The following is a 26,842-nucleotide window of genomic DNA, read 5'->3' as shown; positions in this document are numbered from 1 at the left end:
AAAGCGAGAGGTTTCACCCTCGCCAAAATAAGCACATTGCATTTTTAGCGGCTTATTTTGGGCCTAAGCTTATCGCCTTTCTTCTCACCTTGGGATGACTCCCATTGCAGGGCAGAAACATAAGCATCTCGTCATTATATACAGATCTCTGATAGTATTTTTTTATCAGTTAATGAGGGTCATTTAGCAGGCAGCAAATTGTACCGAAATGTGCATCCCTATTCAGAATACTAACCTAACTGACAGACTGAAAAGAAGGAAGCATTTACAGAATAAAAATACTCCAAAACATGCATCAAGGTACTAAAGTAATATTGCAAAAAATGTGGTAAAGCAACTAACTTTTTGTCCTGAATACAAAGTGCTATGTGTTGTATTGGATTTGCCACAAACATTACCGAGTACCACTCTCCATATTTTCAAAAAACCTGGTTCATCTTAGAAAACCACCAGACGCCGATGCATTCACGATTCAGCAGGACAATAACCTAAGGCCAAATCTACACTGTAGTTGCTTACCAAGAAGACAGTGAATGTTTCTGAGTGGCCGAGTTACAGTTTTGACATAAATCTACTTGAAGATCTATGGCCATACCAGAAAATGGTTGTCTAGCAATGATCAACAGCCAATTTGACAGAACTTGAAAAATGTTTAAAATAAAAAAAAATTAAATGGGCAAATGTTGCACAATCCAGGTGTGGAAAGCTCTCAGAGACTTACCCAGAAAGACTCACAGCTGTAATCACTGCCAAAGGTGCTTCTACAAAGTATAGACTCAGGGGTGTGAATTCTAAAATTAGATATTTTTTGCATTTCATTTTCAATAAATTTGCAAACATTTTTACAAATAACTTTTCACTTTGTCATTATGGGGTATTGTGTGTGGAAGGATGAGAAAAATATATTGAATCAATTTTGAATTCAGGCTGTAACAACAAAATGTAGAATAAGTCATATATAAACTGCGCAAAAAAATAAAGGGAACACTTAAACAACACAATGTAACTCCAAGTCAATCACACTTCTGTGAAATCAAACTGTCCACTTAGGAAGCAACACTGATTGACAAATAATTTCACACGCTGTTGTGCAAATGGAATAGACAACAGGTGGAAATTATAGGCAATTAGCAAGACACCCCTAATAAAGGAGTGGTTCTGCAGGTGTTGACCACAGACCACTTCTCCGTTCCTATGCTTCCTGGCTGATGTTTTGGTCACTTTAGAGTGAAAGCACCGCCAGCATTCAAGTGGTAGCATGAGACAGAGTCTACAACCCACACAAGTGGCTCAGGTAGTGCAGCTCATCCAGGATGGCACATCAATGCGAGCTGTGGCAAGGTGGTTTGCTGTGTCTGTCAGCGTAGTGTCCAGAGCATGGAGGCGCTACCAGGAGACAGGCCAGTACATCAGGAGATGTGGAGGAGGCCGTAGGAGGGCAACAACCCAGCAGCAGGACCGCTACCTCTGCCTTTGTGCAAGGAGGAGCAGGAGGAGCACTGCCAGAGCCCTGCAAAATGACCTCCAGCAGGCCACAAATGTGCATGTGTCTGCTCAAACGGTCAGAAACAGACTCCATGAGGGTGGTATGAGGGCCCGACGTCCACAGGTACTTACAGCCCAACACCGTGCAGGACGTTTGGCATTAACCAGAGAACACCAAGATTGGCAAATTCGCCTCTGGCAACCTGTGCTCTTCACAGATGAAAGCAGGTTCACACTGAGCACGTGACAGACGTGACAGTCTGGAGACGCCGTGGAGAACGTTCTGCTGCCTGCAACATCCTCCAGCATGACCGGTTTGGCAGTGGGTCAGTCATGGTGTGGGGTGGTATTTCTTTGGGGGAGTTGCACAGCCCTCCATGTGCTCGCCAGAGGTAGCCTGACTGCCATTAGGTAGAGACCATATGCTGCTGTGAGACCATATGCTGGTGCGGTTGGCCCTGGGTTCCTCCTAATGCAAGACAATGCTAGACCTCATGTGGCTGGAGTGTGTCAGCAGTTCCTGCAAGAGGAAGGCATTGATGCTATGGACTGGCCCGCCCGTTCCTCAGACCTGAATCCAATTGAGCACATCTGGGACATCATGTCTCGCTCCATCCACCAACGCCACGTTGCACCACAAGACTGTCCAGGAGTTGGCGGATGCTTTAGTCCAGGTCTGGGAGGAGATCCCTCAGGAGACCATCCGCCACCTCATCAGGAGCATGCCCAGGCATTGTAGGGAGGTCATACAGGCACGTGGAGGCCACACACACACTACTTAGCCTCATTTTGACTTGTTTTAAGGACATTACATCAAAGTTGGATCAGCCTGTAGTGTGGTTTTCCACTTTAATTTTGAGTGTGACTCCAAATCCAGAAATCCATGGGTTGATAAATTTGATTTCCATTGATAATTTTTGTGATTTTGTTGTCAGCACATTCAACTATGTAAAGAAAAAAGTATTTAATAAGAATATTTCATTCATTCAGATCAGATGTGTTATTTTAGTGTTCCCTTTATTTTTTTGAGCAGTGTGTGTGTATATATATATATATATATATATATATATATCACAAACACACAAAGACTTTACAAAACATTAGGAATACCTTCCTAATATTGAGTTGCACCCCCTTTTGCCCTCAGAACAGCCTTAATTCGTTGGGGCATGGAGTCGAAAGCATTCCACAGGGATGCTGGCCCATCTTGACTTCAATGCTTCCCACAGTTACGTCAAGTTGGCTGGATGTCCTTTGAGTGGTGGACCATTCTTGATACACACGGGAAACTGTAGAGCGTGAAAAACCCAGCAGCGTTGCAGTTCTTGACACATTCAAACCAGTGCACCTGGCACCTACTACCATACTCAGTTCAAAGGCACTTCAATATTTTGTCTTGCCCATCTGATTGGCACACATACACAATCCATGTCTCAATGATCTCAAGGCTTTAAAAAAATCATTATTTTCCCTGCCTCTACCCCTTCATCTACTGATTGATTAACAAGTGACCTCAACGGATTGTAGCTTTCACCTGGTCAGTCCATATCATGTTCATAATGTTTTGTACAGTCAGTGTATATATTTTTTACTCTAATAAGGATTTTTTTATTTGTGAGTGGCAGACCACTAGTGAATATGAAGTGATTATATAAATTTGCATATTATACCTGTAACCCACATGGGAAAAAATACAAAATAAATAAAAATGGTCACAAACAAAGGAAAGTATAATTTTGTAATTTGGGTGAATTATCCCTTTAACGCACATCGACATTTTTGCTGTCTGAATTACAATGAGTGTTATCTGAATGACAGGGCGCAATGCAGGCAAGGTTTGTTTGACCAACTGAGTTGGCAAATAATCTGCAAAAGGGGTGATTAACTCCTGCTAACTGTTCCATAAGTATCCAGCCAAGCTAGGAGGCTAAATAACGCTGCTGCCTCTCGTTGTAGTTAGTTAAAGTTACCTAGCTAACTGACTACTTCAGACCGCAATATGGGATAAATATCGTTATTTGAGATGCCTAATTGAAGCAGGTAGTCAAAACCAGCCCCATGCTATGGCTTGGGGCCTATCCCTGGCTAATAACCTAACGACGTTACACCAAAGATAATTTATACCATTCCATTTAGCTAGCTAGCTATTCCATCCACAACATAGCTAGCTAGCTAACAACTTGTTACCTAGCGGATTTACTTGAATGTGAGTGACAGTGGAACATTTTACATTAGGAGTGACACAGTAGCTATTGTTAGCTAGCTAGATACTAGTTGACAACCCAACCCTGCAATTAAGGAGTCTTAGAAGCAAGTACCCTTAAAGCAGTGAGAACACATCACTAGTAGCCTTCATATACCTGCCGTATATACCCTCGGTGATTCGGTTCCGTTTTAACGGCCGCCGGAGTTTGCTGCAGTCCGCATTGCGCCGCTTCATCCTCCTCCCCTTCGCGTTGGCTTTTGAATTCCTACTGTAATCTTATCCAGTTTTCTTGCGTGAGCGGACAATGATAATAAATATAGTCCCTGTGAAATATAACACTGTTATTATTTTTCTACTGGAAACAAAGAATTAAATAAAATACTATTCAGGACCCTCCTCTTTTCTCAAAGCGCATGCTAGCGCTATAATTTACGTCTGTCAGGTTGTGAGACATTCGCTTTATCCAATCACTTTATTTGCCAAAAAAAAACATTTTTGATTGATGCAAAGATGAGCCATTTATATTGCTCGTGTCCACCAGAGAGGTACGGCAGACAGCATCTCGAGCGTGAGTCTCGCCATTCGACCAATTATATTATTTGTGGACAAATCAGGCATTTCTGATTGACCTATCGGTTAGCCCTGGGGCGGGTTTTCTTCCCATCGTGGAACCAATGAACACCCCGTACCGTGACGCTAAACGAGAGACACAGGCAATCTTGTTGGCCATGATTTGTGTAGATTTCAGGGGTGTAGTGCTGCTTTAGCTCCCTTACTTTTTTATTTATTTGAGCTGTTAAAACTATTTCTGGCAAATGTATTACGATACATTCTAAATAAAGTATATCTAATTACCACTAAAATTCCATACAAAATGATAGAATGACAAACCAAATAAATATGTATTGTAACCTAGAGGTAGGTAAATTGTGGTTTCTTCCATGTCATCTCTCTGGTGCAAAAAACGATGCGGGCGCTTCAATGAGGCAGCAGTCCAGGTGTTGTGATTCTGGATGGCCAGATTGCCACCTACAATGACAAGACACTGCCATCTGGGGAATGGGAAGTGACTCGTTTCAGCTAGTTTAATCTTGTTCTTGATACCATTTCTTGTTTTGAGGTGTTTTGACAGATTTAAACTGTAACAATGTATTTGACAGACAAGTGCTCATTGTGCAAATGTATTTATGTTTTCAGTAAAGATTAGAGACGAAATATAGTTTACATGTTGTCAATAATCTAAGCAAACACCGTCTGTTTTGTCCCATATTTGCAGACACATCGGTTTTGTTGCTAAACAACCAAATCATATATAAGCTACATGTGTGTGCTGTGCGGATGCCCGTTGGAGGCTTGACCACTTTGCCCAATCAGAACGTTGAAAAAAAATCTAAATTCATGGTGTGTCTGCCTTTATGTTCATAAAACTCCACGGACCCCCTCTTGGAAGTGAACGAAGCCAGAACGATATGTGTCCACTTGGTTACGGAGACACCATTCTACCTAGGTCACCCAAACCAGTGGCCACCGCAAAGACCAAGGAACCTGAGCCTCTTTGGATGTTGCTGTAGCCCTGCTTGAGATATTTAGCCGACATTGGTTGAGTTGAGACGCAGGGCCCGTTCTAGCTTGGTATGTCAGGTTGGCAATTGGAAATGTGAATTGGGCCAAGTTGGCGATAATAATGCATTTAGGCAGTGGTGTAAAGTACTTAAGTAAAAATAATTTAAAGTACTACTTAAGTCAATTTTTTTTTTTTTGGGGGGGGGGGGTATCTGTACTTTACTATTTATATTTTTGAAAACGTTTACTTTTTAATTTCCTGCAATTTAACATAGAAATTATTTATGATCACTACTTGGTCAATTGATTTGATAGCATCTATTCAAATAAATTCTATGAATTGATAGTTCACCTCTCTGTTTTCTTTTATTCTGTAATAGGGTATACTGTAGCCATGTATTCAAGATAATCAAATCAAAGTTTATTTATGATACAGCGTGTACATTACACATTACAAAAAAATGACTACTCAAAATAAATCTCTCCTCACAAACAGTGCAATGATATTAAGCTATATGTATAGTGCATTCGTAAAGTACTCAGAACCCTTGTCTTTTTCCACATTTTGTTACTTTACAGCCTTATTCTAAAATTGATTAAATTGTTTTTTTCCTCATCAATCTACACAAAGCTAAAACTGATTTCTGGAAATGTTAGAAAATGTATAAAAATTAGGTCGTTGTCCTGTTGGAAGGTGAACCTTCACCCCAGTCTGAGGTCCTGAGTATTCATTCTGGATCAGGTTTTCATCAAGGATCTCTCTGTACTTTGCTCCGTTCATTTATCCCTCGATCCTGACTAGTCTCCCAGTCCCTACCTCTCATAAAATCCCCACAGCATAATGCTGCCACCACCATGCTTCACCGCAGGGATGGTGCCAGATTTCCTCCAAACGTGACGCTTGGCATTCAGGCCAAAGAGTTCAATCTTGGTTTCATCAGACCAGAAAATCTTGTTTATCTTGGTCTGAGATTCCTTTAGGTGGCTTTTGGCAAACTCTAAGCAGGCTGTCATGTGCCTTTTACTGATGAGTGGCTTCCGTCTGGCCACTCTACCATAAAGGCCTGATTGGTGTAGTGCTGCAGAGGGGGTTGTCCTGGAAGTTCTCCCGTCTCCACAGAGGGAACTCTGGAGCTCTGTCAGAATGACCAATGGGTTACCAAGGCCCTTCTCCCCTGATTGTTCAGTTTGGCCAGGCAGCCAGCTCTAGGTCTTGGTGGTTCCAAACATCTTCCATTTAAGAATGATGGAGGCCACTGTGTTCTTGGGGACCTTCAATGCTGCAGACATTTTTTGTTACCCTTCTCCAGATCTGTGCCTCGACACAATCCTGTCTCAGAGCTCTGAGAGACTGTTCTCTGTAATGGGTAAGTATAACAATTGGATTTGCGTCTGCACTGATATCAACCTTGGAATCCCGGTACATTAAGGCAGCATTTCCCAAACTCGGTCCTCTGAACCCCAAAGGGTGTATGTTTTGGATTTTGCCCTAACACTACACAGCTGATTCAAATGATCAAAGCTTGATTTGTTGAATATGAGTCAGCCACGCACCCCTGGGTTCCCGAGGAGATTGGAAAACACTGCATTAAGTTACTGATAAACAAAGTAATCAATGATGAGTGAAATGCTCTGTATCAAACAATTAATTAGGTTTTTAAAAATCCATGCAGTTTTATATCAAGCAATACATGTGCCTCTTGAAGTTATGCTGTCTAACCTAAATCATTATTTTGTTTATTAGTTTCCCAACCTAGCGGTGCAAAATTGAGATGTTGGAAGATAAAAAGGAGACTAAAAGGTCTCCAGAGAGGCAATGTATAATTTTAACCATACAATATTCCCATGAATCTCCAAAATATTTTTTTTGTTATTTCTTAGTATGTGAAAACTGCACTGTAATATACCATGGTGATTGTTGTGTGTGAGTCAAACTTCAAATATTAGCCAAGAGAACAGAGAAAATTGAACTGTGAGAGCTGTGCATAAAGACTCATCTCACACTTGTTTTACATTTTCTATTTAATGCTGCCATAGTTGTTCAGGTTCAGTGATCTCAGTTTGGTTACTATACAAGTACTGTGAAAGTATAAGCATTGCAGTCAAATACATAGTCAAAGAACAGAGATGGTGGTCAGAGCATCGAAACCTCGGAATTAAATCCTTCCTTTAAACTACACCTTGAATTATGAACTATCAGATTATGGTTCAGTAGAATGGCTTAATTACAGACCCCACATCTCGACAATAGGAAAGACAAATTGCCCACATTAAAGGTTAAATTCTTATTATCAGTAACTGTATCGTAAGAAAATAGGCTATTTACAAGACTAACACTCCCATAGATGTCATGCCCCCCCCCCCCCCCCCCCCCCCCGATGTATGCCCTCATCAGAAAGCAAAATATTTCTAAACATTATTAGTGCATAAATGTGTATTGTAAAAACAATAAAAAGGAAAATATTAATCTGCTCATTTATTATTTTGCACGGTTACCAAGATAAATAATGGAAGGTAGTAAATTATTGTAACAGAATGGCTCCACACATTTGGAGTGAAAAGACACCTAGATCCCATTACAAGAATTCAAAAGAAAATAACATTGAATTAAAAGATGGAACAGCAAATGATGCTTTAGTAAAATGTACATTTGTACAGCAACAACCAACCTACTTATAAATTAAACAAGTTCATCTAAAAAGCAAAATTATAAAGTCATTATATAAAGTGAATATTTTCTAACGCTTGAAAGACGGAAGGTAGTGTTTTGACAGGCCAAAGCGTACACTACTGTCTCATACAACAAGAGAACAGATAGTATGACAGTTGACAGACACCATTACTGCCACAAGTCTTCAGTGCGTCCAAACTTAAACACCAAGCCCCTGGAGGAAAAGATTGGGGGTTTATTTAGAGAAAATAACTACCATAGACATTGTGTTTTATAATACTAAGGTCAAACATAAATAAAACGTAATACTTACCCAAAGAAAATGAATGCATTTTGGAAGAAAACCGCAATACCAGGATACACAACAGGTTTCTCTGTAAACATAAAAAAAATACCTTTATCATTCTTTACAATGTTTTGCACAGTGACGGTTCAATGTCGATGAGCTGTTTGTTTGGGGTACATAACAAGCACATGCTGAGTGGGCATGCTGGACTTACTGGGCACTACGAAGCCTCCAAACAGGATCCACATGGAAGCGATGAGAGAGCCGAACGCCAGCATGAAGCCAATGAAGAGCCACACACGAGCTCCTGCAATCAGTGATACAAAGAGTTGGGAGGGATTCATTCGTGTCTGAAGGTCTCTTATTTAAACTCTATGTATGTGGGTGTATATATCTGTGTGTGTATTCTTATAGCAAGAAGTCACCAAAGAAGTCAAAAACTGGGCCTCCAGAATTAGGTAAATCATGTTACTGCAGAGGTCAAAACAATACAAACATATAGGGCGAGCAATGCCGCTCAGAGCTGAACTTATCTACATCAATCTGCATTTAGAGCCAAATCCTAACTTCTAATCTCTAAATACACATACCGGTCTGCCCAATGCAACCTTCACTGTAGCTGTCCCCTCTCACCTGGCCATTCGAGACAGCATTGATCCTAGATAGGTACCAAAGACAAAAGTTGAAAGAGTTAAATGTATTTAAGGAAGATTTGAACAGATAGTTCCTGAATTAAAATGGGACTGACCCCAAACCTGTATGACACATTCCCAACACAGCATGACTTACATGAGAAAAGCCACAGTAGCGATGACTCCACATGTGTGATAGGCATGATGGAAGACCGCCTCATCTGGATATTTCACAGCTGCATCAATGATTATCCACCAACCAGTGAAAAACTGCAAGAACATGAATTAAGATTTAGGCGATATGCCGCCTTTTCCTCTTTACAGTGATATAAAGTTTTCAAATGTAATAGCAAAGTAGAACCTACCAGGACTCCAGCAGCTATAGATGCCATGGTGTTTCGCCTCTCTCCCCAGTCCACATTGCATTCGCAGTCTCCGCACCGGACACTGTCCAAAAACCCTGACATGGTACTGAGCTGAAAAGTGAAGGGAAAAGGAGCTAAAATGTTGCACAGACACTAGTTTGTGAGATGACAGATGCCAGGCACCCACTCCACACATACAGAGTAAAGGTCTTCAAAACAAATAAAATCCCAATAAAATAAAAGGTTTCAGAGAGGATTCAAGACAGACGGGGTTCATCTGACAATTGATGCAGTTGCGTAGAATAAAAACAAAATGGTGATTCAACTCAAGTTTAAAACAATTCACTAATACAGATTATTACCAAGTGCTAAAACAATAATCAACTAAAATATTGGACCCATCCCGTATCCTTGGCTTTCCCACCCGACACTAATAAATGTATTTATTTAAAAAATTGAGACCCGTTCCCAAATGAACCTGTGGACAGTCATACCCGTTCCAAAAAGGCCAGTGGAAAAACAGACCAGTGCCGGTTCGGATCCGAAGACCCTTTCAGATCCGAGAATATAAAGAAACCCCAGACTGGGCACCGTCAATAAACAAGCAATATTGGCCAAACTATCCACAGTTACGTGTCCTTAACTGCCAATAACACATTACAAAAAACTGTTGCGTTTCGATGTGTAACAAATTCAAAACTTTATAGCCTATTGTTTTATTGGTTTTTACTTTCCTAAAATAATAATTGTCTACCTCACGGTTCAGCTGTCAGAGATTCGGTCATTGCATGCATACCGACCTATCAGCCTGGGCATCCACTGCATGATACTAATATTTAAAATATAAAAAGGCCTAGCCCTAGAGAAACTAAGAAAATGATAAAAGACATGCCAGCGTCATGTTCCTGACACCAACATGCATTCTGTCAAACATCCTTTCTGAATTTAAAAGTAATCCTCAAATGAATCATCTAGTTTTTCAAAAGTATCTGATTTCACATTTTTTGCTGATAACGTAACAGTTACCGTTTTTGTAACCCCTTATCTGTTACTCCCCAACCCTGATTGTTAGATTAAAAGGAGTAAGTCCGAGCCTCCCGGGTGGCGCAGTGGTCTGGGGCACTGCATCGCTAGCTGTGCCACCAGAGACTCTGGGTGTGCACCCAGGCTCTGTCGCAGCCGACCGCGACGTCCATGGGGCGACGCACAATTGGCCTAGCGTCGTCCGGGTTAGGCCGGTAGGGATATCCTTGTCTCATCGCGCACCAGTGACTCCTGTGGAGGGCCAGGCGCAGCGCACGCTAACCAAGGTGCACGGTGTGCACAGTGTTTCCTCCGACACATTGGTGTGGCTGGCTTCCAGGTTGGATGCGCGCTGTGTTAAGAAGCAGTGCGGCTTGGTTGGGTTGTGTTTCGGAGGGCGCATGGCTTTCGACCTTCGTCTCTCCCAAGCCCATACGGGAGTTGTAGCAATGAGACAAGACAGTAATTACTATCAATTGGATACCACGAAATTGGGGAGAAAAATGGGGTAAAATGTATTTAATAAAAAAAAAGAGTAACTCTGGTACGCCTAAAACATTCTTCCTCCACTCAAATTCAACTGTCAGAGTCAGTTGGAGCGCCAGTGTGCACTGCCTAGCTAAGCCTAGTAATAGCCATACCACACCAAAACTTCAAAAGTTTCTTAACTTACTTTTGATATTACCCTAATAAAGATAATTCATTGTTTATAGGGAAAATGCAAACAGGTTATTATATTGCGGCATTAAATTAAGTTTTGCATCTAGCCCTCTGCTTTTTCCTTTGAGTGCAAGTAACCCTATAGTAGGCCTACCCATCATTATATTATATTGCAGCAAAAACATTACAGTTGGAACTTAATTTGGCCAAAGAAAATACTCAACAGAATGAAACACACATATTGCATATTTAAAGAACTGGTTAAACCTTCAGAAACGTTTTCAACAGGCTAGGCCTATAATTGCAGCAATTACCAAAGGCGGCAAGTTCCTACCGTAGGCCTACCCAACAAACGACAGAAATAGGATAATGATATTAATTTCACAACAGGTCTTCTTTGAACCTATTTTAAAAGAAATACAGAGCACAAAATAAAAACAGTATAAACATAATTTAGAAAATTCTCAACAAAATGAAACAGAACTATTTTTTGATATTTAAATAACTGGTTTAGATATGTAAATAGGACTAAAATAATAATGACATACAATAATAAAAACGAAACATAAATAAAAGTTCAAAATTGCATCAAACCTGAATAGCGGGTTGCACACAGTACACCTGGTCCGATTACGTTATCCTCATCTTTATCCACTACAATATTAAAACTTTCCCCCAAGGAGGACAATCCCCTTTTCGGCTTATTTTCACTATACTCTTAATAAATTGTATTGAGTCGCAATTGGCTTACACAGATAGGAAGCTTGCGCAGTTGACATCACCTCACAAATTAAATGAACAGAGGAAGGATCCAAATCGGGTCCAGTCAGTAAATAACGTTTACCCAGACCCGAGACAAAAATCAAAATGTAGGACCTGAACCTACTTCCAGGTCGTTTCTCGGAATATCTGGTATGTTGGACCCGTGAAGACGTCTAATAGAGACATTGTAACGGCGTATTTTTGTAGGCACCAACTCTGCCATGGTTCGTTGCACCAAGCCTATGGAGAAAATTGGATGATAAACGCGAAACATAATGTCTGCGATAAACACAGGTTTAGGAGATCTTATGTTTTGTTCTACGATAAATATTCATCAGCTAACGTCACTTTGTGTGTATTTGTAATCATTTATAAGATCACATAAAGGCTACGACATTCATAAAGGGCATATTAATTTACTGTTATTATACCAGATAACAAACGTATAAAATCATTTTTTCGGCGTTTATACCAAAACCCTATTTTTTCGCCATTAATTTTCCCATATGGATGCCTGAACGAACCAGAGAACTCGTTTCCCGGATTTTAGGACTACAAGGACTTCATGGGACATGTAGTCTAGCTATATTTCCAACAGCTTAAAACTGCGACAGAGGAAACGATCGTTAAATTGTCAAGGGTCTGCTATCGATCCTTGGGCCGTCCCAACTCTGAGGTTAGGGTTTAGGTGGGGACCGCACGAGGATCCCGGCTCAGTATACCCGAGCTTTCAGTGCTAAGGATTCTAACACCCCATGCATGCTTTTTACCCCTATCCGTGTGTTAAGTCAGTTCGAGTGGCGTTAACAAAGAACAATGTTGACGCTCTCAACCGCATAAGCTCTCAAACACGAAGAATCACCCGAACAAACGTTTTCAGGAAGCACACTAAATTATAATAACTTACGTGTGTGTATATATATATATATATATATCTATATCATTATTGTTTCAAATAAATCGATACTGCGACAGTCCCATTTGTGGGTTTGATCGCAGTCCATTGTTCAAAGCATTTCCTTCCTTGAAGGATCCTTTGTGTTGGGACGCAACGCACGACCCAGTAACTCAAACTACAACATTTCAACGGCAATAAAAACACTCACTAGACATGGTACTGTCACCTAATATTCAGAGTTAATTACCTTTTCTTTTTGGGGTCCGTTATGGAACCCCTAGACGCCGTTTATTAGCCTATACTTTGCTTCTGAGAGAGTTGAGACACGCGCCTGCTCAGTTCACTTTCCACGCCCCTTTGATGTTGGATGCGCCAATGCCATTTTTGTAGATCAGCACAGTACTGTATTCACCATAGATTGTTCAATCTTCATCAATTCAGTAGATTAAATACCATACTTAAATAAAAACGTACGTTTCAATTGCACTATTTTATAATAGTAAAACAATTGAAAAGAGAATTTAGAGCTATGTTACGTAATCACTATGGGCATACAGTGTAAGCTGTAACCACTCACTGTCTGCATCTCTCTGGCATAGTAGAGGGAAACCTTTGGTTAGAGGATTGTTTCTTGACTTTCCATTTCCACGAGACAGTCACATGAGATCACAAGTGTCATACGACTTGCTTTTGTTTTCTTTTTCTACCCTTTGTAAAAAAATATATATCATGACTAGAGCATCAGAATGTATAGCATGATATAAGTAACGTTTCTGACAATGTTTACATTCATCTTTATTAACATGTGGTCAGTACATGGGAATGGAAGGTTAAAACAAATGCCTGATAAATGTCATGCAAAAAGTTTCATAAAATACAGCTGTAGTACTTTCCATAATGGTATACCATTGTTTACAATAACAATATAATTCGGATATGGCTGAGATACTTAAGTTGCTAAAAAGCATATCAACTGTAGGAGTGCCTTGGAAGTCCAACCATTTTCACTCATGCCCTGTGACTCAGAAACGGTCTCAAAAGTAATAAACAGAGGGAGGTGTTGGTGTCATGATGTGCAATCTCATTGCAAAAAAATGTCTTATCTCCAGTGTAGTAACCCCAAGCACAGGAGAACCTGCTGGTGACCTAGATTGCTCCCAGCACAGCTGCAGAAGTCTGAGAGGTGGAGGGATGAGTGATTGGGTAACAGAAGAAAGGGGAAACAGAGTGAGGGAAGTAGGACAGAGAGCAATAGTCAATAAACTGTAAAATTGAGAAGATGCTGAATCATTTTGTTGCAACGCCAGAGATGTGGCCCTTATTGATATGTGCTGTTGGGTGTGTAAAGAAGACAGATCAATGCAACAGACAGGGCTGTCAATTATCATCCAGAGAACATGGCATGGTACTCCCACGTTGCTTACTTGTGTATAGACATTATATGAATGAAAAAAGGTGTGTACAGCAGTAGTTATATAGGATGAGTCTTGGCTAGAATACAGCATATACATATGAAGTGGGTAAAACAGTATGTACATTTTATTAAAGTGACCAGTGTTCAATGACTATGTAGATAGGGCAGCAGTCCCTAAGGTGCAGGGTAGAGTACCGGGTGGAAGCCAGCTGGTACCAAATAAAATGTTATTGGTCACATACAGTACACATGGTTAGCAGATGTTATTGCGAGTGTAGTGAAATGCTTGTGCTTCTAGTTCCGACAGAGCAGCAATATCTAACAAGTAATCTAACAATTCCACAACAACCTAATACACACAAATCTAAGTAAAGAATAAGGTACTGGGCGGAGGCTACTTAACAGTCTGATGGCCTGGAAATAGAAGCTGTTTTTCAGTCTCTCCGTCCCAGCTTTGATGCACCTGAACTGTCTCCGCCCTCTAGATGGTAGCCGGGTGATACATCATAATAAAAGGTAATACATTTTAAAAGTTAAAATCCAAATCTTTATGACAAGGCCCACAGAAATCCTATTGAATTAATAGAGATTCTACATGTCATTTGATGATTAAGCACATGCATACATAGGAGGTCCCGTACTGGGAAGAAATTACATTACTTTCACCCCTGCTTATTATCAGAAAATGTCGCTGTAGTGATAAACCTTCCATTAGAAGTGTTAATATCTATCAGTATTAACACAGGAATAAGGTCAAAAGTACACTGTGTGAGTTGACAAAATAATTATATTCAACTAGGTAGAGATGCATGCTACTGCCTCACAGAGCTAAATGTGAGACAGGTTTCTGAAAGTGTATTTGAAACCAATGTCTATGACAGTATAAGTGATGTAACCTGCTAATGTTGGTTAATGTGGATATGTACTGGATAGACAATAGCTGCAATGATCTGGAACACAAGTCACTGAGGTTACACCTCTAGTGTGTTCTGGTTGGCCCTCTGGATGCAGTTGAACACCTGCTCCTTGTCACTGTACATGGTAGGGTACTGCCCAGGAGGAGATACAAAAAGGCAGTGATAAGGAGCTCAGAGAAATATGGTAGTTGTGCCAGAAATTAGGGATAGTATAGTATCTGTGTACCACAACTGCATAATCATCATTACGCTTCTAACACACCGACAGCGTAATTGTGCAAAATAGTATGAAGCATCATCTGGATATGTATGCAACAGAAGTTCAACATTCACCTTCTGCTACCATTTCTGTCAAGCTGTCTACACATACAGTGCATGTTTCACGTATGCACCACACCGAACGCACTGCCTCTGCAACGCAATGCTGCAAGGCAAACGCAGCATTTCATTGGAAATTAATGTCCTTCTGGTGTACCAAAATGCAATGATGCTGTCGGTGTGTTCGAAGCGTTATACCCTGACTATACATTGTTGGCATCGCGTGTGCGAGCATTGCAAAATAAATGTAGATATCTATATTATTCAATTATTGCACCCACACTGCTCACGCGTGTCAACGAGCATCTGCGTTGCCAAGTGCTAAAATAGAAGTCAGTTCTATTTGTGATGCAGATCCCGCTGCAAGTCCTGCCTATCCCATCTCCTCATTGGTTTATAGAAGCAGATAACCAATGAGGAGATGGCACGTGGGTATACCCACGTGGGTGATTGAAAGACGAACTGTGTTGTCAGTTGTGGTAATACTATGAAAGTTTAGATGCCAATCACTTATTAATTCAAAGAAGAATAAGCCTGGACGGAGGAGAGATGACTAGAAATGATTCAGTTGACCATTTTATGTGTGGATTAATTGTCGGAGGACCTTGTGCATTTCTGGTAAAATTACTCAATGTTTATATCCCAGGACAAATTAGCTAGCAACAGCAAGCTAGCTAAATAGGACAAGTTAGCTAGCTAGCTAATTTGCCATAACTGTTTAATGCTTTTTGGCCTGTCCCCAAATTTATGTAATTGGTTCTGAGTTTGTTTTGATATTTTAACCTGCTGTCTTGATCACGTTTGTGGGGGCACAAAATGAATTTGCACATGATGGCGGCCGGTTTGGGTACAGTGTAATACTTGACATAAAGGGAAACAAATGTACATATACCACATGAATCATCAAGTGTCCTGTATTTATACTGCACTAGCAAGTTCACTTATGCGTTTTTCTTGCCCCATTCAAGTCTACTCATGTCTGGCAAGAAGTGACTGACTGACATTGCATGAAGCTCCCAATTAGAGCAGGATTTGATTTTTTAAAATGTTTTATTGTATGTATTTAACTAGGCAAGTCAGTTCAGAACAAATTCTTATTTACAATGATAGCCTAACCCTGCCAAACCCTAACAACACTGGGCAAATTGTGCGCTGCCCTATAGGACTCCCAATAACGGCCAGTTGTGATACAGCCTAGAATCAAACCAGGGTCTGTAGTGACACCTCTAGCGCCGAGAGAGTGCCCTAGACCACTGTACCACTCGGGAGCCTCAGATCATTGGGCTATGTTCCAGGTGGTTTACAGGGCTAAAATATACTGTAGCGACCCGCACAGACAGCTGTGTGTTATGTGTTAGGCTAGTAGGTGGTTGTGTTGTACTTACCAGTACCCAGTGTTCGCGGGGTCCGACATGCAAATCAACCTGCTATCTGCCAATCACAAGAATGCCTGGAATGTTCTGATGCCGGGCATCCTGGCGGTTGGCGGAGTGGCGTGGAGGGGGGTTGGGCAGGGGGATGGAGCCTTGGAAGTTAAGACCAGGTTTAGCCTTTGTTCTCTCTCTTACGTCTGGGCTTCACAAGAGAAGGTCACGATTGGCTTGTGGATTATCTTTCATTTATTTGGCGTGGGCTACGGCCAAACAGTAGCATGTGTAAAGTTGGTTTAATAAACCGTCAATTCGTAAACTGAATCCTCTGCCTAGCTACCGTAGGTGTGAACGGGGGTTGAAAATGCTTCGAGGGAATCTGAAAGTGAAGGTGGAGGTAGGGGACGATTATGGCCAAGGAGGTGCGTGTGCATGGACGTCGAAGGATCTGGCTGAGGAGATCACCAGGGCGTCGGAGCCCAGAGGCCGCTTGAGGGAGGACGTTAGAGTGATGGCGGCTGAAGCCGGCATGAGTCCTTCGTCGACTGTGTTTCGCGCGGGTTCTGGTGGGCGGACCGAAGGGGTGACGTCGACACAGCGGGACGAGGAAAACTGCATTCTCCACTAACAGAGGACACTGGCAGTTCAAGGTACTGTGCAACGCCCCAGCTACTTTTGAGCGTTTGATGGACAGCATCCCCCGACAGCAGTGTCTGGTAGAGAGCTTCCTGGGCCTGGCCATGTACTACAGGAGGTTTGTACGGGGTTTGTACGGGGCTTCACTTGGACAGTGGAGTGTGAGGAGGCGTTCAACACCCTGAAACGTGCACTGATCGAGGCCCCCGTGCTCGCCCCCCCTGACCTCACCTTGCCCTTTATCCTGGACACAGACGCGGGCATGGGTGGGGTGCTGGCCCAGGTGGGGCCAGAGGGGGAGAGAGTGGTGGCGTACTTCAGCAAAACATTTGACAAACATGAGCGCCGCTACTGTGTAACCCGGCGGGAGCTCTTGGCTGTTGTGGCTTCCGTCAAACACTTCAAGTACTACCTGGGTGGCCTGCCCTTTACTGTAAGGACTGACCACTCTGCTCTCCAGTGGCTCATGTCGATCAGAGAGCCAGAGGGGCAGGGGGCACGCTGGTTGGAGAAGCTTCAGCCGTATGACTTCGCAGTGGTGCACAGGGCAGGGGCACTCCAACGCCGACGCCATGTCCCGTCGGCCCTGTACTGCAGATGGCTGCCGCCACTGTGAGCTGTGTGCAGAGGGGGTCTGTGCCACAGTGTGTCGGGCGAGCGGGCCTGTCTGCTGTGAGCTGCAGACTGTCGACGTGGCTGAATGGGGGCAGCAGCAGGGACGGGACACAGACCTACAGCCAGTGCTACAGTGGGTAGAGGCGCAAGTGAGGCCACCATGGGAAGAGATGACAGCGCTCTCACTCGCGACCAAAGGGTTGTGGTCAAAGTTTGAGAGACTGCGGCTGGCTGATGGCGTGCTACAGCGTGCATGGAAGGAGTCAGCTACGGGAGAGGAGAGGTGCCAGGTGGTGGTCCCAAAAGCATTGTGGGAGGCTGTGCTCCAGAGTACTCATGGGGGGGTGGGGACTGGACACTTTGGGGTCACAAAAACACTCCGCCGCCACCGTCAGGGCTTTTACTGGGGGCAGCAGAAGAGGGATGTGGAGGACTTTTGTCGCCGCTGTGACAACTGCACAACGAGAAAGGGCCCCCCAGGCCGCTCTCATGCTCAGCTCCAACAGTTCCCAGTGGAGTTTCCCATGGAGAGGGTGGGAGTGGATATAGTTGGGCCGTTCTCCACCACAGACAGTGGAAACCGCTGGGTGCTCACGGCCATGGACTATTTCCCAAAATGGCCCGAGCCCTATGCTCTGCCTGATCAGGAGGCAGAGACCATTGTCGACGCCCTGACAGCGGGGATGTTCAGCAGGTTTGGAGCTGCAGAGTCCATCCACAGCGACCAAGGCAGAAACTTTGAGTCCCGTGTGTTCGCCACCATGTGTGAGAGGCTGAGTATGCACAAGACCCGCACTACTCCTCTCCATCCTCAAAGTGATGGCCTTGTGGAGCGCTTCAACAAAATGCTTGGACAGCAGCTGGCCGTCGTCTCTTCCAAACACCAGCGTCACTGGGACAAGCACCTGCCTATGGTCCTCATGGCATGCCGCTCCGCTGTCCAAGACTCCACCTCCTGCACGCCTGCCCTCCTCATGCTGGGGAGAGAGATCCGCTCCCCTGCGGAGATGGCGTTTGGCCGGCCCCTGGATAGACCTCATGTTCCCCCGGTGCCGGAGTATGCCCGGAGACTCCAGGACCGCCCGGAGACTCCAGGACCGCCCGGAGACAGCCCACACCTTCGCCAGAGAGCAGCTGGTGAATGCAGGTGAGGCAGAAGAGGAACTATGACGTGCACACCCGGGAAAGGCACTTTGTGGCTGGGGAGCTGGTCTGGGTCTACAGCCCCCTAAGGAAAAAAGGCAGATGCCACAAGTTGGACAGTCACTGGGTGGGAGCCTGCAGTGTCCTGGAGAGAGTAGGGGAGGTTGTTTACTGGGAGCAGCTTCCTCCCAGGGGGAGAAAGGTGACACTGCACCGGGACAGGTTAGCCCCATACAGAGGGGCATCTTCTCCCCAAACCCCAGGAACCCCCACAATTCCCCTCTCTGGGGATGACATTCTCCAGGCACCCACCCCCAGGTGCCGCAGACAAGGCTCCAGACAGCCCACTCCCCCTGTGTCAACGCGTGGTTCCCCAGAGCCACGGACTGTATTACCCGTTCCCGCTTTCTTGTCCCCCATATCCCTGCCTTCATCCCCTGGTTCCCAGAGGGGCACTCTGCGACCATCACGGCCACGCAGGCAAAGGAGACCTCCGGGTCGCTTCAGAGACCCAGTTTGTTCCCTCGGGAACGAGGGACTTTGTGGTGGGGGGGCTGTGTAGCGACCAGCACAGACAGCCGTGTGTTATGTGTTAGGCTAGTAGGTGGTTGTGTTGTACTTACCAGTACCCAGTGTTCGCGGGGTCCGACATGCCAATCAACCTGCTATCTGCCAATCACGGGAATGCCTTGATTGTTCTGATGCCAGGCATCCTGGCGCTTGGCAGAGTGGCGTGGAGGGGGTTTGGGCAGGGGGATGGAGCATTGGAAGTTAAGACCAGGTTTAGGCTTTGTTCTCTCTCTTATGTCTGGGCTTCACAAGAGAAGGTCACGATTGGCTTGTGGGTTATCTTTCATTTATTTGGCGTGGGCTACGGCCAAACAGTAGCCTGTGTAAAGTTGGTTTAATAAACCGACATTTTGTAAACTCATTACAATACGTATATGGCATTGCAGTTATTCAATTTTCGCTCCATTTGACAGTTACATTATTTACTTACCGTCACATCGTATTTCTTTCTGTCAGCTCCAACTTTATTACTGAGAACTCAACATGATCCAGCTATTAAATTATGTAAATATGACATATCCGAAGCTTGATGACACCAGCTCTCGATTTTCCATTACAAAAGAATAAAGGAAAATCCCAACTAACCTCCGTGTGTAAACTGCGTTTGAGTTCTAGTCGGAACTACAGTACTCAAATGTCCGACTTGTTAACTGGTTTAACGCGACACGTGTATAACTACAACCGGACATTTAGCAAGTCGGACATTTCCGGATGTCCCAGTTCCGACTAGTATGTAAACACAACATTTTTATTTAACTAGGCAAGTCCGTTAAGAACAAATTCTTATTTACAAAGACAACCCACTGTTCCTAGGCTAACTTCCTTGTTCAGATTTTTAACTTGTCATCTCGGGGATTTGATCTAGCAACCTTTCTAACCTCTAGGCTGCCATGCTTATGCTGAGGCTAAATAAAGGTTGAATAAAAATAAATCCATCAAAATGGTACATAGTATGCTGTTTTCTCGCGATTATTTTCTCGTTGTGTTTAGTACGCTCCATATGTTTTATACAGTCTACTGATCTATACTGCCATATGGTTTGCTTGCCAGTAAACAGAGCCAAAATAATGTTTTACTGCAACTCCAGTGTATTGAAGGTTTACAAAATCACCTGTTCAGCTCACTTCGCCGTCCTGTGAAAAGAGCGTAGACTATGCGCAGTGCCTGTAGCAAACTGACCCTCGTGCACAAGCGGAACTTTTTAAACTGGGTGGAATTTTCCACAGCGACACTCGATGACGTAGAGATTTTGTGTGGCTAGTTGTTTGGTCAAGCAATAGACAGATTGATTTCAGCCGTCGACGTTTTCATCTACATTTCATTCTGTATTTAACCATTTGCTAGGTTTCTCTACGAAAATTGCATTGAAACATTTAAATGTTATCTCGAAATTGATTGAATTTCATTACATAATCTAGTTTACGAGCAGAATCGGATTCCTAGCGCCGAGTCGACTAAATTCAACGTAAATTCGCATTACGGTAAGTCGCATGCGGGTAAACTATAATTAGACTATGAAATACTGTAAAGACCATAGAGGTAATTATTTGATAAAACGTTATATCCTGTCCAACCGCATTCAGCAATTGACATAATAGTAAGTTTACAACAACGTCTAGCTAACTACTAGCAAGACAACAGCTACAGTTGTAAGTTAGCTATAGATACTGTAACTTACCTAGCTAACGTTAGTTCTTCCAATATGGAATTTTCCACAGTTGTTCTAACTAATCTTACTCCCAACAGTTGTCAGTATAGTTACGCAATTTTGTCGGAGGTATCAAATCAGCCCTTATGCAATTTCAGGCAGACCCTATTTAAAAACATTGATGAGAAGTTACACAAGACGCATGTTTATGGTAATTAACGTTAGATATCTTAACAATTGTACACAATTGTTTAATAGGCTAACTCCTTCCAATAACATAAATTGGATAGTCATTTGCTTTTATTTTGTGTTTTTATTATAGATGCACACCAAGAAGACCGACGGGAAGGATTCACATGTTCAAATGGCCCATGCCCCTCTGAGTGAAGGGCTAAGTTTGATCTTTGATCAGGATGCCCAATCCAGCTCTTCCTGTTCTCGTTACCCATCTAGAAGTAGTCATACCAGTAGCCAGTCCTCTGGCTCTAGACGACAACTTAAGCGAAATAATGCTCGTAGGGGACGTCACAGGTCCTCCACCAGTTCTTCGTCCTCCAGATCATCCCACTCATCCAACAGCAGCCCTCGGACCCGTCCCAGGTCCCGGTCACACCCACGCTGCCAAAGAGCCTCCTCCAGCTCACGCTGCTGCCGTCAACATCAACAGGCTCATGGACATAGGCGCCACCGCTCACCATCACGCTGTTACAGGGCACACTCGCGCTCCTACAGCCCTTCCTCTTCCCCAGACAGGCCAAACCGCCACAGTTCCCGCTCCAGGTCAGCCAGCTGGAGCAGGGTTCATAGGGGGTTTGTGGGCAGGTACAAGTGCACGTTTTCTGGTTCACCCAACAGAAGCCACAAGACCTACACGAGCCGCTCCACATCTTCAGGACAATCATTTGTCAGCCTCCATATAGAGAGTAAGGCTTATGTTTATACACTGCTCAAAAAAATAAAGGGAACGTTAAAATAACACATCCTAGATCTGAATGAATAAAATATTCTCATTAAATACTTTTTTCTTTACATTTCATTTCTTTACAACAAAATCACACAAATTATCAATGGAAATAAAATGTATCAACCCATGGAGGTCTGGATTTGGAGTCACACTCAAAATTAAAGTGGAAAACCACACTACAGGCTGATCCAACTTTGATGTAAGGTCCTTAAAACAAGTCAAAATGAGGCTCAGTAGTGTGTGTGGCCTCCACGTGCCTGTATGACCTCCCTACAATGCCTGGGCATGCTCCTGATGAGGTGGCGGATGGTCTCCTGAGGGATCTCCTCCCAGACCTGGACTAAAGCATCCGCCAACTCCTGGACAGTCTATGATGCAACGTGGCGTTGGTGGATGGAGCGAGACATGATGTCCCAGATGTGCCCAATTGGATTCAGGTCTGGGGAACGGGCGGGCCAGTCCATAGCATCAATGCCTTCCTCTTGCAGGAACCGCTGACACTCCAGCCACATGAGGTCTAGCATTGTCTTGCATTAGGAGGAACCCAGGGCCAACCACACCAGCATATGGTCTCACAAGGGGTCTGAGGATCTCATCTCGGTACCTAATGGCAGTCAGGCTACCTCTGGCGAGCACATTCTTTGCGGCCCCCCCCCAAAGAAATGCCACGCTACACCATGACTGACCCACCGCCAAACCGGTCATGCTGGAGGATGTTGCAGGCAGCAGAACGTTCTCCATGGCGTCTCCAGACTCACGTCTGTCACGTGCTCAGTGTGAACCTGCTTTCATCTGTGAAGAGCACAGGGTGCCAGTGACGAATTTGCCAATCTTGGTGTTCTCTGGCAAATGCCAAACGTCCTGCACGGTGTTGGGCTGTAAGCACAACCCCCACCTTTGGACGTCGGGCCCTCATACCACCCTCATGGAGTCTTTCTGACCGTTTGAGCAGACACATGCACATTTGTGGCCTGCTGGAGGTCATTTTGCAGGGCTGTGGCAGTGCTCCTCCTTGCACAGAGGCGGAGGTAGCGGTCCTGCTGCTGGGTTGTTGCCCTCCTACGGCCACCTCCACGTCTCCTGATGTACTGGCTTGTCTCCTGGTAGCGCCTCCATGCTCTGGACACTACGCTGACAGACACAGCAAACCTTCTTGCCACATCTCGCATTGATGTGCCTTCCTGGATGAGCTGCACTACCTGAGCCAGTTGTGTGGGTTGTAGACTCCGTCTCATGCTACCACTAGAGTGAAAGCACCGCCAGCATTCAAAAGTGACCAAAACATCAGCCAGGAAGCATAGGAACGGAGAAGTGGTCTGTGGTCCCCACCTGCAGAACCACTCCTTTATTGGGGGTGTCTTGCTAAATGCCTATAATTTCCACCTGTTGTCTATACCATTTGCACAACAGCATGTGAAATGCATTGTCAATCAGTGTTGCTTCCTAAGTGGACAGTTTGATTTCACAGAAGTGTAATTGACTTGGAGTTACATTGTGTTTTTAAGTGTTCCCTTTATTTTTTTGAGCAGTGTATATATAACTTTTCATTTTCCTAGAAGTTACAATCAGCAGTAGACCTCTTTGTGTTGATTTAAATATGTCCTGTTTTCTTTCCTCAGAAAAGGGGGAACTCAGGACTACGAATGCCACCCAGGCACTGGGGATGGAGCAACTGGACCTTCCTGAGAGTGTGACGCCCATCCTGGAGGAGCAGCAACTGAAAACCGGACTAGCCACACCAGAACCAGAGGAACGGGTGAGACCAGAGCCACTCCCTCAAAATAGTTTATCACAGGTGGGTGTTCAGGGAGATTTGATCATGTTGAACATACCGTCTATGAACATGACACACACAGAAGAAGCCTAGCAATTGAAATTGCTCAAAGTTCTGTTGTTGACGTCATAACCGTACCACCTAGGCCATTTTAAAACAGTCTGGAGATCTTTCCCTACCATGTAGTCTGAACTTCAGGACTTCTGATTCTGTCTTCTGTGAAACTGCTTGTCTGTTAACCTTGCACCTGTCAGAGAACACACTTGCTCTGTTTGTATTTATTCCTGTTTTTGTAGATCTCATGAGTTGTCTTCTCTCCACGGCCCCTCGGATTAGGAGAATAAGAGGGCAGTCATGTGACTTGGGTGATGTCATTGCGTTTGCGTGAAAAGGTTATCTGATTAATCTTATCATGCTCACAATGCCAATGCAAGAACAGTAGCAGGAATTGTCCAGCAATGGTACACTTAAATTATCTCACTGACTTCATGGCTTACCAATTCAGTTTGTAATGTCCCAATTCCTCACCTATGCTATTTTCTCACACAGATGGATAGATACAATTAAAACATACTGACAATACTCCACATTGATAGAAATACATTTTTAGAACTCTGAATATGTGTGTTTACTTACAGTTGAAATGGGAACATTGTTATTTAGCAGAGTCTCCCTCCTACTCTCTGAAGAAGCGCAGGCGTTTGGACTGCGTTATTGTGACTATTCCTGACAAGAGAACTTTAAACAGATGGCCAACTCCCTCCGTCCGTATGCCAAAGATAAGTTGGTAATACACAAGTGGTGTTCTGGATGGGGTTTGGAAAACTGCACCATCATGCCACTCAAAGGATTTTTCTTTCTATAGTGTTTTGTTTGTTCTTAAAGCTACCCTTGTAAAAATCACATAATGAACAGATGCCTAGCTTTGACATCAATGAAGCAAGGGTGCATGGGAACTGCAGTTTGTTGAAACTATAGACAAGTGAGCTATTGCTCATCTAGGAGAATGTATTTGTGTTGATGGGGAGACCTGAAATCAGCTGATCTGATTTTTACTCAACTGTTTTCTCTTTGCAGCAGAACAGTGACATAGAGCCCGAGGATGCACCAAGCCCTAATATGTCTCCCAAGAAAAAGATGATCTCATTCAGTATTCATGTAAGTGATGCAAGTATTTAGTTTAGCAGAAAACATGTATTTGACCGTGCCTAGAATTATTTGGGCGCCACACTTAAATTCTATTCGATTTTGTGTTTCTCTTTCATTTGTTCATACAGAATTCAGTGGCCAAGCCCACAGCCATTGTTGCTTCCACCACATCAAAGGTAGCACACAGAGTGGAGAACTACACAGCGAGCAGGAACCCCTTTGGTCACTGGGTCCCAGTCAGAAAAACGGACCAATCCTCCTTTTCTCGCACTTTGCTCAAACACTAACTTGCCACATCACGCTAATGTGTCAAGGTACATGGACAATGTAAATACTGTATCATTTCTACAGTGGAGGTTTTGGTGATCTGATCTTATGGTAGAAGATTTCTTTCAGATTTGAGTTAAGTGGGAAGAACAGAATATTTCAGATGGGGTTACTTTTTTGGTGTCTAATGCTGGTTAGTGATTCAATAAAGACACTTGAAATTAAATTCCTTGTTCATTGACTTTACTTTGTCTTCTCAGTCATTACCAATATGGGAATTACTTAATGTTTGACATTGGTCCCACAGGCAAAACATTTTAGTGGTCCCCTTCTTGGCGGTGGAGAGAAATTTGCAGCTTTGAAGCACATTTTCTGCAATTCTATATGTTTTCCCATGGGGCAGAGAGCATTTTGCAGTTTAAATGCATTTCATGTGATTCAACTAATTTTGCTGTGGGGTGGTGAGAACTTGGCAGTTTTAATGATAATTCCCTGCAGTTCTACAGTCGTGGCCAAATGTTTTAAGAATGACACAAATATTAATTTTTAGTGCTGTCAGTTTGTATAATGGCAATTTGAATATACTCCAGAATGTTATGAAGAGTGATCAGATGAATTGCAATTAATTGCAAAGTCCCTCTATGCCATGCAAATTAACTGAATCCCCAAAAAACATTTCCACTGCATTTCAGCCCTGCCACAAAAGGACCAGCTGACATGTCAGTGACTCTCGTTAACGCAAGTGTGAGTGTTGACGAGGACAAGGCTGGAAATCACCTTGTCATGCCGATTGGGTTTGAATAACAGACTGGAACCTTCAAAAGGAAGGTGGTGCTTGGAAGCCACCGGTGTGCAATACTGGTACTCAGAAAAGCAGTCCTCCACACAGGAATCAATGGAAGTCTGCAGTATTTCATTTAATTGTTTCATGTAATTACTGTACATGTATTTTTGTTGTAGAGATGGTAAATTAAAACGATTATACTTGTATACATTTTTATATATTTTCATTTGTAAGTTTAGGTAACAACATTCCATGGACTGCCTTGTTTTTTTTCTCCTTTCAATTAAGAACCAGGTGAGGGGAGTTCTTTACTAATTAGTGACCTTAATTAATCAAGTACAAGGGAGGAGCGAAAACCTGCAGAAACTTGGCGCGCCGTGGAATTTGAGTTTGACACGTGCATTAAGGTGTCTAAGAGATGTGTCAAAAATAAATATAGGCCTTAATAAATGCTTTTCTATAGCTTCCTAAATGTTTTTTACAATGGTGGAACAGTGTCAAGGAGGTGCTGTGGCTTCAAAACAGTGCCCCCTGTAAGTCATTTAGTGTTTATATAAATCATTGGTTGAGACCCTGTCTGACTTCCTTAGGGTTGGGGGCCCTAAGCGCCTAGAAACGGCACTGGTTGTGTGCATACTGCAATATGACATCATTTTAAAGTATAGCAGAATCGAATCAAGGTTTCCTCCAGTATGAATAGTGTTGATGTGCTCCTGCTGTTA

General features: G+C 43.4%; 3 protein-coding genes across 13 annotated transcripts in view; 1 reads left to right on the top strand and 2 right to left on the bottom strand.

The window, feature by feature from the left end:
* maco1 (macoilin 1) overlaps positions 1-4,255 on the bottom strand; it is a 31,871-nt gene extending 27,616 nt beyond the window's left edge. Inside the window, exon 1 of the mRNA XM_021584645.3 lies at positions 3,846-4,255. Within this exon, the coding sequence (XP_021440320.2) occupies positions 3,846-3,925 (80 nt within the window). The 5' untranslated portion in view covers positions 3,926-4,255. The remainder of the gene's footprint in view (positions 1-3,845) is intronic.
* Positions 4,256-7,261: 3,006 nt separating this feature from the next.
* tmem50a (transmembrane protein 50A) lies at positions 7,262-20,742 on the bottom strand. Of its 3 annotated transcripts, XM_090220697.1 has the most exons (8): positions 12,799-12,891; positions 11,226-11,294; positions 9,209-9,319; positions 9,001-9,113; positions 8,802-8,869; positions 8,426-8,518; positions 8,239-8,299; positions 7,262-8,139 (listed from the first exon to the last, which is right to left on the bottom strand). In XM_090220697.1, the coding sequence occupies exons 3-8, from the start codon at positions 9,308-9,310 to the stop codon at positions 8,094-8,096; spliced, it is 483 nt and encodes a 160-aa protein (XP_090076823.1). In that variant the 5' UTR covers positions 9,311-9,319; positions 11,226-11,294; positions 12,799-12,891; the 3' UTR covers positions 7,262-8,093. The 3 variants fall into 3 exon arrangements, with proteins under 3 accessions (XP_090076823.1, XP_090076825.1, XP_090076824.1); XM_090220699.1 differs by lacking the exons at positions 11,226-11,294; positions 12,799-12,891 and adding an exon at positions 20,646-20,742; XM_090220698.1 differs by lacking the exon at positions 11,226-11,294 and having other exon boundaries at positions 12,799-13,168.
* On the top strand, positions 19,764-25,562 carry rsrp1 (arginine/serine-rich protein 1). 9 transcript variants are annotated; one of them, XR_002470794.3, is made up of 5 exons: positions 19,764-21,015; positions 21,505-22,105; positions 23,766-23,941; positions 24,217-24,312; positions 24,559-25,056. XR_002470794.3 is itself a non-coding variant. In XM_021584648.3 (5 exons), exons 2-5 carry the CDS (start codon positions 21,505-21,507, stop codon positions 25,354-25,356), a joined length of 978 nt encoding a protein of 325 aa, XP_021440323.3. In that variant the 5' UTR covers positions 19,764-21,015; the 3' UTR covers positions 25,357-25,562. The 9 variants fall into 9 exon arrangements, 3 of the variants coding, with proteins under 3 accessions (XP_021440323.3, XP_021440322.3, XP_090076822.1); XR_002470796.3 differs by having other exon boundaries at positions 24,587-24,847; XR_016491927.1 differs by having other exon boundaries at positions 24,217-24,381; positions 24,584-24,722.
* Positions 25,563-26,842: the final 1,280 nt, after the last annotated feature.

This window comes from Oncorhynchus mykiss, chromosome 25, assembly GCF_057628025.1.
Source record: "Oncorhynchus mykiss isolate SJ-2025 chromosome 25, ASM5762802v1, whole genome shotgun sequence".
NCBI classification, from domain to species: domain Eukaryota; kingdom Metazoa; phylum Chordata; class Actinopteri; order Salmoniformes; family Salmonidae; genus Oncorhynchus; species Oncorhynchus mykiss.
Note: the sequence above shows the minus strand (reverse complement) of the source record. Positions and strands in the feature narration are given on the sequence as shown.